The sequence below is a fragment of the Astatotilapia calliptera genome, chromosome 10 (assembly GCF_964374335.1).
Source record: "Astatotilapia calliptera chromosome 10, fAstCal68.1, whole genome shotgun sequence".
In the NCBI taxonomy this organism is placed as follows: domain Eukaryota; kingdom Metazoa; phylum Chordata; class Actinopteri; order Cichliformes; family Cichlidae; genus Astatotilapia; species Astatotilapia calliptera.
The window spans coordinates 4,260,026-4,276,523 of record NC_137431.1 but is presented as its reverse complement, the minus strand read 5'-3'; the positions used below and the strand labels follow the sequence as shown (position 1 = coordinate 4,276,523).

General features: G+C 40.4%; 1 protein-coding gene across 6 annotated transcripts in view; it reads left to right on the top strand.

Annotated features, from left to right (window-relative positions):
* The window catches only part of arhgap32b (Rho GTPase activating protein 32b), a 119,089-nt gene that overhangs the window by 78,056 nt on the left and 24,535 nt on the right, over window positions 1-16,498 (top strand). For all 6 annotated transcript variants that reach the window (XM_080306985.1, XM_080306983.1, XM_080306981.1 and 3 more), the window contains 6 exons: window positions 5,438-5,524; window positions 7,897-8,034; window positions 8,977-9,069; window positions 9,371-9,493; window positions 11,097-11,174; window positions 15,170-15,251. In XM_080306985.1, coding sequence (XP_080163111.1) covers window positions 5,438-5,524; window positions 7,897-8,034; window positions 8,977-9,069; window positions 9,371-9,493; window positions 11,097-11,174; window positions 15,170-15,251 — 601 coding nt within the window. The remainder of the gene's footprint in view (window positions 1-5,437; window positions 5,525-7,896; window positions 8,035-8,976; window positions 9,070-9,370; window positions 9,494-11,096; window positions 11,175-15,169; window positions 15,252-16,498) is intronic.

The window sequence follows — 16,498 nt, the reverse complement described above, 5'->3', positions numbered from 1 at the left end:
CTTTGCAGTATTGTTTGTTTCTCAGGTAATATTAGCTGCTGTATGTATATCCCTGCCACAATCAAGGTGATCCTGAGATTGCCACTGAGAGGCATGATGTTCTCTTTGTTCACAGTATCATCTTCTTTACATAACATTTTTTTTAACCTTTAAGTGTTTTGTGACCAGAAAGTTCCTCATCATCCCAAATTGAGTCGTAACCGTTCACATGCACATAAATGTATTGCAGAAACAGCACAGAGCCTTTCGTGTGCTGGATGGAGTCCCACAGTTTGCATGACAACACACTCGGATATTGCTAAATCAAAAAGTTCCACAGTGACTGCACCCTGAAGCATTTCCAAAAGAACTTTGGGTGCAAAATATTGATGCTCAGCAACATCATGTGGAACAACTTATAATCACGCATACACACCACTTGCTTAAGAGCAGAGCAGAGTAGCACTTTAATGTCCCTGAGAGGCAATTTGGCTTATACACAGCAATCAGTAATAACAAATACATACAAGCACAGCAATAAATTGAAATAAACAGTGAACGCAAAATACACAAAAACTGAAAGAAGCCAGAAACCAGACAAAATGGCTTTTGTTTAAAAAGCCAGTACCTGATGGATTGAATGACCTCATGTCTTTCCTTTTTATTGCTGAGAAACAACTTTACCAAACAAACCCTGACAGTAACAGTCACATAAAAGTCACTAAGACAAAAGACTGCATGGAGCAGTATTATGGGGTTGGATAGGATAAAGAATGACCTCATATGTATAACTGCCACTTCTAAGGAAGTAGAACCTCCATCAAGTAAACTGAACTTATCCAAAAGGCGGCTTTTAAATTTGCAGCAGTGCTTTCACACTTCCTGCATTTTCTGTTTTTTGTCAGATTGTGATCAACAGATCATGAAAAAAACAAATCTTCAAAATAAAGAATACTTTGATAATGACATTGATGAATCATTTATAAACACTAAAAATGTTGTCAGGTTAGACGATACAGTCATACTGGTGACACTAGTGTCCTAGTTCTAAGTTGATAACAGCCTGTTTTATCGATTGGTCCATGTGTGCAGTCCAGACCAAAATACTTTTAAAAAGCCACGTCTCGCCCTGGTCCAGTCACCACTGAGCAGCTGGACTTTAGATGGGTTTTTATGTTGTTTTTGTTGTTGTTTGTGTGTTTTTAAGCAGTGTGAGCAGCCGGTGACACGCCATTCATTTTTACACCATCAGCCCAGTTCGTGATAACTTTGCCAATTTATTACTTAGCAAACTAAGTATTTCCTGATACCTGGAAAACCAAAACTTGCATCAGCCTCAGATGATTTCTGTGAGGCCAGGTGATTAGCCAGATTCTGCATTGTCTGACTCAAAACATATAGGATCATATCTATGCTTTATCATCTAAGGAGGCTTTCCTTAACTAAAGCAGAGAAAACACAAAGGAAAAGGAGAACGTGACCAGTTTTTGGATAAATTGTCATCCTCTTCCTCCTCCTCACCTCAAGCCTGATCTCCTGAACTGAAGTCAGGTTCAAACATACGAAAATCAGCCAGAGCTGTTGGTCCTACAGCAGCCACTGTAACTAGGATTAACTACTGACATCTATTGGTTTTACTGTAACAGTTGCATGCAGCCTTCTTTGTCTTTGGGTACCCGCAATCTCTCTTTTTGTGCCCATCACCACCTCTTCTCTAGATTTTTGTTGCTGTTTTTCACTTGAGTTGTATTTTTACATGATATTGAATCATGCTAATCAATGCTAACAATCCAAGATCAAAAGTATTGACAGAAATACTCTTCTTTTGTTTAGTTCTGACTCCGATGTTAACAGGTTAATCGAAGGTAGCATTTTACTTTACTATCATGAAAAACATTAAATGCTGATGTTAACATGAACACTTTTAGTAGATTTTTTTTTTAAAAACAGTTGAAAATTTCTCCACGTCCCATCCACGTTTGGGACCTCTTTCTCCTGTGGACTTGTTCCAAAAGTGCATCGCTGTGTTTTTGGGTATTAACTTCCAAGTACAGTTCAATTTGTTTTTGTTTTATTAGCTTTTATCCTTTTCAATGCTTTACTTGTAAACAATTCCCTTGCTTTTATTTTGAAAGTTAAGTGGCGCTAACCAGCTAACCTTGGCTGTTTCCTGTCTTCTGTTTCCCTCTTTCGAGGCTGACCAGTCAATATTCAACAACTGTATTAAATCAAACTTGCTTTAATGGGATCCAGAACACTTCCATGTGTTTTCATCCCCCGCACTGGCACAATGACATTGTTCCGACAGGCTCTGTTTAGTGGACCCACACAGCACATAAATACCCTCGATCTCAGTTTTTATGTCTGCTGTTGTGAAAGCAGAACTTTTGTTTGTGTTAACACAAAATGCAGATCTAACATAATGATGCAGCAAATGGGATAGAAGATAAAAATGTTTCATGAGCGGGTCACTTACTCTTTCACAATTTCACAGTTAATACAAAAGTTAAAAATTTGTTTTTTTTAATTTGTATTTTACAAAATGTAATCACTTTTTTATTCAAAATAAGAGTGTCTGCAAACTTTTTCAGTTTTCTCAGTCGTACAACTAATTCCTATCAATAAATCAGCAACCAAACCTCCCTGCAGTAGACTGGCAACCAAAGACCAGGCATAGATTTGGGGAGAATAGAAGTGACACATAATGGCATTGACCTGGTATTCATTCACCTTTGCAAGTACAGAACGTAATGAATATATATTCATTCTTTATGTTCTGTATTTATTTTTATTCTGACGTGGAGACAAATGATTCATAGATGGATGGATGGGCTGCCCTGAAAATGCTGTTTTAAGTTCTGAACTTCCTGAATCTCTGCAGTGGAGCCAGTGATTGCAAACATTAGCACAACTATCTGACATGATAGCTTCTCCTATGGGAAATAGAGCAGGTTCAAAAGCACCAGCTCTTATATAATGCAAGATTAAAACACCTGTTCAACTTTTCTTTGTATCACTGGTATAAAAGAGGGATTGGGAAACCACATGAGGCTGTTTCATTAAATGGCTAGTATCAAAGAAGAGACAATAACAGTATGTTGAACACAAAGACGTGCGGTTTTGAACAATTAAATCTGTTCAACCAGTCTTCCCTGCCTCAGAATAGACTGGTGGGATGGCAACCTGTCACCATGGCTACGCAAATTATGTCATAGTGGCAATGTGCACTGGAAGACCCCAATTATGAGGTGTCTCTGCATACAAGACCTAGTGCCAGATGATATGACAACATGTGCTATAAATTTGGTGAATACCGTTTCTAGTGTTAGGCTGTTCTTACACACTTTTCATATGATTTTTGCAAATTTACCTCCTATAAGATATTTGGCTACCTGATAGTACCATATCACCCCAATAGAGTACTTTGCTCTTAGCGAGCACTTACTATATTCCATCAGCATGTTGGCCGTTGCCTCTGTTCACTTGGAGCTCATAACTTTAATTATCATTATATCCTTTTATTTCCAGGATCATAATTTACATCAATTGTTTGAATTTGTCTGACAGATGTTGTATCTCGGGTTCAGCTTGAGATCCTGAGAAGTGCTGGAGCTTAGCTTTAGGACTGCTGACGCAATCCAGGAGTGAGCTACATTCCCATAAAGAAACACTGAAAAAGAACCTCTGGTTCTCTTTGCAACCACACTCAGTATCTCACTATGGGAAGCACCTTGTGGCGTAACCAATAACAGAAGCTCCACTACCACCACATCTTTCTAAAACAGACCAATCACTTCAAGGACATGGAATCCCCCTCCCCCTTTTATAATAGCCCCTGGTTCCACACCAGGTACTCACTTTCTTTCCTGTGAAGATCATTAGAGTGGTCCTGGACCATAGAGCATGACATGCATTGCCAGAGGTTACAGTTTGCAATGAAACCATCCAGGTTCAATAGCACGGCATGTTCATTGGGTGCAGGGGGAGCTGAAAGGGCTTTGGACAGCAAAGTTTCTTCTCTTGTAGGCTGAAGGGCAGGAAGCAATGCACTGGAAAAGATAATGAATGGATACCTAAATGGATTTATGTTCCCTCAATTCTCACTTCAGCAAATACAAATTCATAATTTTGAATGCCCTTTAGGGCATAGTCTAAGAATAGCAGACCCTCTTTTTCAGACTGGCACTCACCCTTGGGGTTTTCTCCAAGTATGTTAAGGCAACTCTGAACCCTTGGCAGGCAGCAGGGCTCAGTGTGTTTGTATATTTGAAAGATTTTCTAGTATGTGTGAAGAGGCACTGGAGAAAAACACCCAGGCACTATTATGCAGCCTGTCTGGCTTGATTTTCATCATCAATTGTATCAAGAGTGTGCCGTCTCCCACTCTGAATATTAAATATCTGGACCTTGAAATGAACAGTTTCTTTTCAGGGTTTTCTATCGAGAGGTTGCATGAAGAAAATTTTCCTGCACATTGCTCTGTTTCCCAAGGGAACCATGGTCTCTATTTCTTGCTGCTCCTGAAAAATTGCCATGTCTCGGTCAGGACAGAATGCAACAGTGGTGGTGTATATAAACTGTCAGGGATGCACTTGTTTCGTGACATTACACAAGCTTTCTTTCTGCCTGATTATGTGGAGCAGCAAGCACCTCCTGCCGACTCATGTTCCTGGTGTGTTGAACACCAGAGCAGATTTGCTCTCCAGAGGGAAACCACTGTACGGGGAGTGGATGCTCAACCACAAAAAAGTCCATCAGCTGTGGGTCACGTTCAGACAGATGTCCATAGATCTGTGTGTTTTCATGCAATGCAAACAATGTCCTTTGTTCTTTAAGAAATGAGGGAGTGTTCTTGAAGTGACTGGTGTGTATATTAAACAGGCATAGTGGTAGTAGAGCGTCCATGACTGGTCATGCAAGTGCAGCTGGGTCTTCAGAGAACTGGGGTTACCCTGGTAACCAAGCATTAATGAATCCCTGTTTTTTTTTATAAGAGAGTGAAGCATTTCAACAAAACTTCCCTACTTGCTTGGTCACCGAAAAACGTGCTTAGAATAAGTATGGAGGGGCTGGTCGGCCATCCTAATATATGGGGCAGAGCCTTGAGTGTAGCTCAGCAGGTCACTGGTGCTTCTGTAGTTCATCATGCCAAAGCAGTTCTCTGTAGAGAAAGATGTAACGTTAGAAAAAGAAATGAACTGACTTCCGTTAACTGAGGACCGAGGTCTACTATTACAAGTTTGTGTGTGGATGGCACTTTGATATGGCCCAAGCCCACAAAACTACTCCTGAAACCATTCATGAGCCTGCGTTTGTCACATATGTCAGGCAGAGATGCATATGATAAAACAAGGCAAGATAAACCAATACTTTTTAATCATATTTAAAGAACCACAGTTGCTTGAAGTAACCCATGTTATGCTCATCGAATGCCTCAGACCTTCTCTTTGTTTTTCAGCTGTCCCTTGGCGATGAACAAAGCGAAGTGACGCGGAATGGCTATGAATCTAAGGAGCTGGTGTACTTGGTTCATATTTACTGCCAGGTAAGACTGCAAACTCCTGTGCATTGGTGGTGCATTAGTGTGTGTATGTAAAACAAAAAACAAACTTGGCTGTGGGAAGTCTTTATTGTTCAAGCTCGGGTCCTCTACCAGAGGCCCGGGAGCTTGAGGGTGCTGCATAGCATCTTAGCTGTTCCCAGGACTGCAGTGTTCTGGACAGAGATCTCAGATGTTGTCGATGGGATCTGCTGGAACCACTTGCCCAGTTTGGAGGTCACTGCCCTAAGTGCCATCACCAGTTTGTCCATCTCTATCTGGAAGTCCCAAATGATCTTAGCTTGGTCATTCTTAACCACCCTAGGGGGCACATTTCATTTTGACCTTGTGATTTCTAGGCCATACTCAGCACATGCTTTACTGACAGGCTTGTTCCTGAGCTGCTGCTGTTTCTGTGCCGTCTTTCAGTCTCAATATCATCCATCATTCCATCTGCCGGTGGCACATGCTGTGAGAAAGTGTAGTGACTACACTGATATAAAACCAATAAATTATACCTGCTTTAAATTTGACTGTTGTTGTCTCTAACTTTGCACAGTGATGAAGCATTCCTTGTCATTTTGGATCAACTTCTAAAGTTCCCATTCAATTATTTTTTTTTAGATAAACTTCAGTAATGTATGCCAAGTCTTCTCCACTATGTCAAAATGGCAACTTTTCAATCTAATTTTTGAGAATCAGATGATATTTGGCAAGTTGTGTGGGTGCTGAGCAACTATTGTTGGTCTGGTCAGTCCTGTGCTTTGAGGCACTATGTGCTGGCACACAATGGGACTAGCTTGATGGAGATATTAGCTTCATATAAACCTGAACATATTTATTTATTTATTCTTTGTACTGCAGTCACTCAACTTTTTAAGTGTGTCTTATAATTTGTATAACGATGCACAAACCACATAGGCTCCTGTTTAGCCGAACACATACACCTCAAATGTTGAATAGCACCTGTTGAGATATCAGCAGACTTCTCCCTCTCAACAGGTCATTTCTGAAATGCCTAAGCTGTTATCTGAAAGAAATCAAAGTTATGTAGGAAATGAAAAGAGCTGTGGATGAATGCCACAGCTGGGAGAGTGATTTGAAGAATGTGGGAAGGAAGGCTTCACAGTTTAAATCCTTCGACTCATTTTCAGAAAGAACTAGAAACGGGTTGTTGCATTTTTTATGGAGTATTTTTATTTTTTTACTTTGACTGAAAAATCTAAATTTCAAAGCTAATTGGCTAAATTTAAGAAAAGCACTGATTTTATTTAAAATTAATTGAAAATTTACAAATCTTTACACAGCTGGATTCAACCAGAGATATGAAGTACAGCAAACAAACAGACGTGCAAACCAGATGCTCATAAGCTTTGCCTTGTGACACATTTTTATTCCAGTTTCATGCATTCAAATGTACAGATTATCTTCAATTTGCAGCACCATGGCAATGGCACACAAGTATGTGGCGGGGCACTTGGAAATTGTAACTACTTAAAGTCATTGGAATTACTGCTAAATCTACACTAACCCTAACCCCAGTTTCAGTTCCACAAACCCAGATAGGTGGGTTAACTTGGAGAAGCATCTGTAAGTGGGACAGGGAAGCATCGAGTTCCCCAAGCCAACAGAGCTCTCCCAGTGGCATCTCTCCCAGCCAGCTCTTTAAAACAGCGCTGGAATCAGTGGGCTGAGTGTTGCACTGCAGTCCCACTCGTGCAAGTCCTTGCCTCAAAGACAGTTTTTCTAGGCCAGATCAAAGCAGAAGACTTTTTTTGAACACTAGTTTCTCTGAGAGGGTTTTTGAGGTTTCTTGTTGTTTAAAACAGAAATAGCCAATACACGGAGCAACTGTTATTTAAGTTATTTAAGTTAGATTTAATTTAGTGGTTTGGAAACAAAATTATTCTATTATTTATTCTACAAGCGAGGGCTGGATAAGGTGTCGATGATCAGTGAATACTTTTTAATACAAAGTAGACAAATCTGTGGGCGACTTGAGCCCCTTTTTAGATTTTTTAAAACATTTTTTTAAATCTTAGATACTCTTCCATTGATTTAGAGGAACAGATAATTTGTTTCCATGTTTTATCAGTCTGTTTATGAGGAACGTTTGTAAAACGGTGTACAGACTTGGCCTTTTAAACTCTAACAAGACAAACAATGAGGTGCTACATATATAAGAACTCTTTATCATTTGTTGCAAATTGCATGTAAAATGTTTCCTACTCTCAAGCTTATGTTGTATCTGACAGCTAAGCTCTGCTTTTTATCATTTGAATTTAACCTTAGCCCAATTTAATAGAAATATGTATCCCTTCAGTCAACTGTTTGTGTTCTCTCTTCTTTTTGGCGGTTACGCTTGCATTGTTCCGAAGGGTCGAAGTTGGATTGTGAAGCGCAGCTATGAGGATTTTCGTGTCCTGGACAAACACCTGCACCTCTGCATCTACGACCGACGCTTCTCACAGCTGCCTGAGCTGCCTCGATTGGACAGTCTGACTGATCAGTCTGAGGTATTGGAGCATCCAGGGACTGTGAGCAAAATCAGTGCCTTATTTTGATCAACACCCTCAAGGCTTATTATTTTTACATTATGTATGCAGAAACTGTAGATTTGTGGAAACCTGTATGGCTTAAATCCCAAAGTGATTTGTAGTCTTGCTGTTACAGACTTTTATCAGTATTCTGAGCCAGACTCAAGCTTAGATCAGAGAATAATAATAATAATGGATTGCATTTATATAGCGCTTTACAATTCCACTATTCATTCACTCTCACATTCACACACTGGTGGAGGCAGCTACAGTTGTAGCCACAGCTGCCCTGGGGCAGACTGACAGAAGCGAGGCTGCCATATCGCACCATCGGCCCCTCTGGCCAACACCAGTAGGCAGCAGGTGAAGTGTCTTGCCCAAAGACACAACGACCGAGACTGTCCGAGCCGGGGCTCGAACCGGCAACCTTCTGGTTACAAGACGAACTGCCAACTCTTTGAGCCACGATCGCCCTTAGAATTCATTGTCATGAGGCATTAATATCGATAGTAGGAAGCCGTGGTTTACATGGTTTTTACATGACAGAACTTTGATCTCAAACATTCTGCTGATCAAAGTTTTACTGTTTTATAATGTCTCAATTTGGGGAATTGTGGTACCAGAAACTATAAAGCTAAATATCCCTTGTAACATTAGGTCAGAGCTAAAGTCATTTCAAGTTGTTTGTGTACTTTTATGCAGACCTCATCATTAGCTGGAAAATGTGCTGCCTTTGTGAACACATAGCAAAAGCAAGCAGACTTTAAACCATTAAAAGGGATCTTTAACTATAATGACTTGTTTTGGCAGCAGACTTTGAAATTTACTGTGTTTGTAATGAATTGTTGCACTAGTAAATGGCACTATTGTGAAGTAAATGTAATGACACTAACTGCTCTCTGTGTTTTTGTCCATGTTTAGTCAGTTTCCCAGATGTTGTTGGCTTACCTCTCCCGGCTCTCAGCAATTGCTGACAACAAGATCAATTGTGGGCCTGCCCTCACGTGGATGGAGGTAAATACACTTCCTGTAAAAGAATAATTTAACTAAAGGACTGCTGAAGTTACACATAACCATCTAGTATTTATTGATATAGATAAAGTAAATATTATCAGGGACTTCAAACATTCATAGGTATTAATTTATTCCTATCAATTGTAACTTAAGCCCTGCAGGTTGTCTTTGTACCCTTACACATTTTCAGTCTGGAAGCACCAATAGAAACATATTTAGTGCACTCTTATATTAGCATTTGTTAGCTGATGGCTGCTTCTGTTAACCTGACATGTAAGTTTTGGGTTTGTGTTTTCATCAGGTGGACAATAAGGGGAATCATCTGCTGGTTCATGAAGAATCGTCCATCAATGTTCCAGCGATTGCTGCTGCTCATGTCATAAAGCGCTACACAGCCCAGGCCTCAGACGAGCTGTCCTTTGAGGTGACGGTCACGCCTTTTTCCTTTTTAATAGAAACAGATCTGTAGCTTCAACCATGTCACATACATGAATGAGAGATGGGGGAACATGATGTACTTTCTGTTTTTGTCCACTGCACCCAGCTCTCACTTGTGACTCCTTGTAGCCGTTGCCATATAAAAGTCTGGGCAATGGCTTCCACAGAACCTGATGGTTGTGAATCATTCTGTTAATATCAGCTCCTTCACTAGCACACACAGAAGAGTGAGCTCCAGGAAGCTTGAGCCATCAAAGTGCTGTGGAGAACAGTTAGGTTACTGATGGGGCGAGGCATCACACACAAGCCTCAGCTTCATTAGCTTGCTGCCAGGAGAAAGTCCCTGATACAGAGATGATCCAAAGGTTGGCGATGAAACGTGTTTAGGCAGGTTAATATGGTTAATACTTGTTTTCCTTATAGCACTGCAACAAGGTGGTTCTTGCATCTGACTAAGATGCCTCCTGGGTGCTTTCTGTGTGAGGTGCCTACCAGGAGGAGGCCACAGATAGACCTAGGAGACATTAGAGAGATTCTATTGCTTGGTGGGAGGTGACGGCTGGGGAGAGGGAGGTCTGGGTTTCCCTGCATAGGCTGCTGCCCCTGCAACACCCCAGTTAAGCAGAAGATGTATGGATGTTGTCTTTAAAGGACAAATATACATATATGTAGAGAGTTGTCTCTGTGTCATTAGCTTCAGTAACTCAGTGTAGTCTATTGTTGCTTTGCTTTCATTTATCTCTGACTAACTGGTGTAACTTTGTATGATGTAAGATAAATCACGGTGGCGGGGTGTGTTCTGCGATGCCGTGCAGGGAAGGCGGACGCACCTGCACGGCATCTGCAATCATGCCCCGCCGACTTAAATATTGCACTGGGTCCTGTGTTTGGTGTTTATGCGTACGGCTGGCAGCAGGAGAGCTGCAGCCGTTGAGTGTACTGTTACAGCAACCGTGTGTGCGAGAAATAAAGTATGCTGCAAAGCATGTTTGGGTCTGCCATGGTCATTCACAATCACTTTTATTACAACAGCATGTGACTGCTCCCTCTCCAAAAGCTGTACTGGAGTTTCAAACTTTTTTTTAAAGCTGTATTAAATTGTGGAAATAAAGATTTCTACATGCTGATTCCCTAAACAGTAAAAAGTGACTGTCCAGTGACTTACACCTTAAAATTCTTAGTAGACCCATGCTGTGTTACTGAGGCAAAACCCCGATAGAGCTAACAGCTTATGAATGCTTGTTTTGTCGATGACTAGTATTAGCGCACACTCTCACTTACTCTGTGTCAAAATATGAGAGTGAATTCTTTACACCTATTTTTTAAACTGGCTTTGTAGCAGTTAATGTTACACAGATGGTGATACAAGAGGAAAACAAACTGAAACAGCAATAAAGATGCCTTCGGTCCAGATATTACCAGTAAATAAATATGAAAACTGAGTAGGTGTTTGTTTTTTTGTCTTTCAAGACAAGCTTTTCAGCTCTAAACAATCCTTACTAAATATGCACTTGTAAGAGGAAGTCAGCTTAGATGTATTGTCGTTTCAGTTATAACAATCATTGATGTCAGCTTGTTACTCTCTGCAGGTTGGCGACATCGTGTCTGTGATTGACATGCCCCCTAAAGAGGACACCACATGGTGGAGGGGCAAGCATGGTTTTCAGGTACGCTGCTCACAAAGCACATTGAAACAAACTCGCACGTTCTTTCCCTCTGGCTGTAAACTTTTGATATGACTTGTATTTGAGGTTTTCAAGGACAAGGAGCTTCTTTGTAAAGTAAACTTCAAATATTTAAGAGTCTGCTGAAAGGCAAAGGGAGATACAAATCCACCTTCATGTGAAGCTTTGGGGGAGATTACATGAGTTAATTCATATTCCTACGCTGTGTGCATATATAGTCAGTCATGTGCTGTTCATGGTTTTATCTTTTTTCATGACACTGCATGATTTTCTCTTGGTACTAAAAATATTGCATGTTTCGTGAAGAGAAGATAAAACCATGAACAGCACATGACTGAAGTTAAAGGAGCTGTGTGTAACCTGGCAGTCACAGCTGTTAGAAAACTGCAATGGACATTGTCAGAGTGTTTATATTGAGTCTAAGTTGACTGATGAGACAAAGCAACCAATGCTAGATACATGTTGTGTAGTTGGCTAACCCCGATATGTTGGCTGTTACTGTAAGAAGCAAGTATTAGCATGTATATTTACCTTGTGCAATTGATTTACTGATGCCTGAAATCAAGACTGTTTGATGTTACACAGAAGTTAGTACACAAGTAGGTATAATGCATTAGCTGTTAGCAAGCTAGCTAACTAGCATTAACACTAAGACTTAATTTTGCTAGTGGCAGAATTAGCTAGCTGTCTCTTAGCTGCAATGTAAGAATATATGTGATGCCATTCTTAGCATATATAATGTAAAGAATAACTTAGGCATTCCATTTTCAAATTACGTTGTATGCTAATATTCACATAAAGTAATTTAAAGAATTGATTTGCTAAGTAATCAAATGGAGCATACTATGGTGTTGTTAGCATAGCTGTTATTGGACACATGCTCATACTGTTAAAGGCCTATGTCATTCTACAAATGTCATTAAAACTTCATTAACTAAACAAACTGCTTCCATATTAATAGCATTTGGCTCCAGCTTCATGGATCCACTTAGCTCTTATTGGCTACTGAACTAATTGGCGTTATAAAGAGGGCATTGGCACATTCAAAATTTCTTAGTTTTCACTCACGGAAAGCACAAACCTGTTGGACAATATATACTAAAGAGCAGGCAATATTGTAAGAGGCATAAACACTATAAAAAGCAGTGCGGAGGTCCTGTTCAATTAATGGAGGTAAGGTACCAATCAGCTGCTGCTGCCCAAGTTAAAATACCTGTCAGTCAAAGTAGTCACAATACTAATGAAGTTAGTCAAAAAGCTTGCTTAATCACTATTTAACATGAATCCTATCAGTCTAAGAAAACACTTAAATCGGCAGTTGTATTTTGAAATGAAGGTCATCAATAACACAGGAGAACAGTATGCCCACTGTGTTTGTGTGTATGAAACTTTTACCCAGACAAGTGTATACAAAACACTCTGGGCAAGATTTGCTAAGTGGGTGTTCAGGTGTAAAGGAGGCCAGCATTCAAGCCAAACAGGGGGCTGCATTGGTGGTGCTTAACTGGTGAAACAGTGAAAATGATCTAGAAATTATTTCATTAATGCGCTTAAAAGAAGACACCAAAGCCCGATGTGGAAGTTTATAATACTAATTTTACAGCAGTTGCTTTTCCAGGTTTTTGATAGGTCACATCATTGGCTGGAAGATGTTGCCTTACGCCGAGCTCGGCCTTCTGCCTGACAAGTCTTTATTTTTGACAGATCCCCCAACATTATCACCCCCGCTGCTTCTCCTGACTGGCTCTGTCCAAATAAATGCAACACCCCAGGCAACAGTGGGTGCAGTGTGATAGTTTATGTCTATGAAAGGATCTGGAACAATCCCCACATACCCACATGTATAGTTTTTGCTTCCTGACCATAACCAGATCCTATTGTGATTACAGCGATGAGGAACTAATTGTTCCTCATTTAGTTTGAGAACCTATATTTTAAAGGTTATGTGATGTTGGTGAACAGTCCAGCCCTAGCAGGATGTTTACTGATCATTTATGTTTAACTAGCTACAAATAACTAGCTTCCTCTGGATTACAGAGTTTCTGAACACTTGAACACATGTAGGCTGGTCTATACTTATAGATGTTTTATATGAATGAGAGGTTCACTCAGTTTGTCACATTTGAACTTTGTTAACAGTAAAAGCAAAGTGAAACTCAAATCTAGGATGTCTTGGTAGAACTGATGGCTGATGACACCACCAGTAGGGGGCAGTTGATGATGCCAGAAGTGGCCTGTTTGTACCACTAATACTCCTGTGTTTTATTGTATAATGTAAACTTTAGGTAAAAATCCATAATGGGTAAAGAGCAGCTCCCCCCCCCCCCCCCAAAAAAAAAAAAAAAAAAAGATATGCAGAGTAAATGTCGAGTGAACAGTAAAACTCCCTTGGAGGATTTCAAACACCAGGTAGTGATGCAGGAAGGCAGGAGAGTGTGAGGAGAGGGAGGCATGTTAGTTTGCATGTCACAGCATAGGGTGTTGTGTGCTTTAACTAGCTTGCAAGCTTTGTTTCTTACTGTCCGCATTCTTTCAGATTTAAGAGCAACAAAACAGAGCTCATGGTTGTTGGTCTTACTTTTTTATCCTGTCACTGAATTGAAGCCTTCCTTCTCCTTTCCATCAGGGAATCTTATTTAGAATAGGCTACTGTGCCACTATGCCACATAGGCTACTGCAACATGTCCAAAACTCTGCTATCAGGGTTCTGACGCACATTTGACTGGTTTCCACAGTCTGGTCCTCCTGGGCTGGCCCACAGTAAAATCCTCAATGACAGTTTCTCTCGACATGGCATTCAGTCTTTGAAACTTCACTGCTCTGACACTGGGTGGCTTTTAATTCCTCTTTACAGGCTTTGTAGCTCTGTAAACTACAGTCACAATTTGGAACACAGTGACTATGTACAAATGGAGTGTTGATGTGCAATGAACTTGCAATTGTATTGTTTTTCTTTTACCCCCATCCGTAAAAGGCTGATGGGAGGATATTGTCGATAACTTGAACGAGGTGATGTAGGAGTTTCAAATTGATGCCTTAGGTGTACGTACGAGGAGGCTGAGGGATAGCACTGTCAGGTTGCTGGTTGGGATTGAATGGGCTCAATACATTTGAAAGTGAAAGTGAAATTCCTGCGAATAAGATAATCCTTTATTAGTCCCACACCTGGGAAATTTTGGGGAAATGGTGACGTGGTTTCTGCAGGATGCTGGTTTAATTGCAAGATACTATAGGTGCTCTGCAACCTCGCTTTTATGTTCAGTAAGAATACAGTGAGAATGCATCCAGCTGGAAACCAGCTGGTTCTAGTTCCTTTTTAACACTGACATGTGTAGATGAGTTTTGCTCAGTCTATCTGCATGTATAAAGTCAGAGTTAGGCCGCCATCGTTTGGAGAGAGTGCCACCCACCAGGTGACGTGTGCAATTGCCTTGTGATTGAAAGGATTCACCCAGAGGCTGAGCATGCAACACCCTTCGTTGTTGAATCCCATAACTGCTTCCAATTGGTCAGCAAATGCAGAAAAAAATCAGTGCAGTCATCAACCAACAAGGCGGTTTGCCATCCTGTTTTTAATCTGAGTGTGTCTGAGTCATAAACAGACCCTTTTGAATCCCACTTTTTCCAGACTGCCATGTAGTCTGACCTGCTAACATTATTTGCACTGTTTTGTTTTTTGTATCCTTGGGCAACCTGAATGTCTATTTTTGCTAATTAAAGTTAATGTGATCATATTCAAATGTAAAACCTGCTACAAACCTAAATGACCCACTGTAATGATTTTATCTGAGTTTTGCTTCAGTTTAGAAGGGAAGTGTTTATGTAACGTGATGACAAAATGGTAAAAATCAGCCATAAATCATATAACTGATATGGCAACCACTCCTTAACATCTCTACGCCCTTGGGTGCCATTATTGTCTTCTAAAATGTGATTGTCTTTCCTCCCACCTCTCTCTGTGCTGTAACTCTTTCCAGGTTGGCTTCTTCCCCAGTGAGTGTGTGGAGCTCATAAATGACAAAGTGCCACAGTCCATGACCAACTCAGTGCCAAAACCAGGTACTTATTCTCCTCTTAAACTATTAACAGGAAATGTGTTAGAAGGGCGTTATCACTGATGGCGGTTAATGTCTCACTGATATCGCTGAGGTTTCAGGAAAGAGTTCGATCTGTGGTGAGTGATTTGACTTTGGGTATATATTAGTGTGCATGCAGTGGTCTAACAGACTCTTTGGGTCAGTTTAATGATTTGGGTATTAAAAACAATAGATCCTTAGTGAATATTCTCACATTATTTGATCCTTTTACAATACAGCAGAGGAAAAAATATTTATTGGTAATATTGTAGTTGATACTTTTAATCTAAAATGAAATGGAACAATAAGAACTCTGTTACAGACGTCTAATATATAAGCAGGTTATGATTTTACTGTGAAAGGAAGCCTGTAATTCTGACACATGATCAGCTGAAAGAGGCCTTTACTCATGATTTATTGACTCAGCCATATGCAAATCCTCTGCAAATAACTGCTAATCTATTGCTGTCCAGAGCAAACAGATAAGCTCTTTAGCACACTCCAGAGAGTGTCAAAGACAAGTGTATAACACAAACCCTCTCAGAATCAAAGAGAGCACTCGACAGTGTTTTTAGCGGCTTGAGCTAAACATTGTCATCAGAAATAGCTGCTCAGATCCTATTGCTGTAAGATGTCTTGAATAAATCCACATCACATGCTCCAAATTTAAACATTGATTCAACCACTATGACTCAGCGTCACAGCCAGCCCGCTGGCATTGGGTTGGGCAAGTGGAGCTGCTTTTCCAAACCATACCAAAGCCTCATTCTGGGGTCTCTATTAAGTGAGGACACAAGACAAAAGAAGAAATTGAAGAAAAATAAAGTTAAAGTAGAGAGGGTGGTTATTGCTTGTGGGCTTTCTGGAGCTTTTCGATGCCCATGTTATCTGATGTGCAGCTCAAGTATCAAGCATAATGTTGTTGATCCTTCCAGATTGTGACTAATACCAAATGGATCTTGTTGCAGTGCACACACAGCACTCTGTTCAGTCCGAGGCTAGACTGTGCCTGCTGTCCCACTCCCTTGCTTTTAAGAAATATCTCAATGCTTGTTGCTGTTTTTTGTTGTTTTTGTTTTTTGCATGAGCCCTATTTCTGATATCAGAGTATCTGCACGTGGTCAGGAACTTGATTTTGATATAGACACCAGATTTTCCTCTTATTGTTGATTAATTCTTCAATGATTGGGTTTCTGTTCAGTGTATGAGCTAAAGTAGGGCTGTTCGATA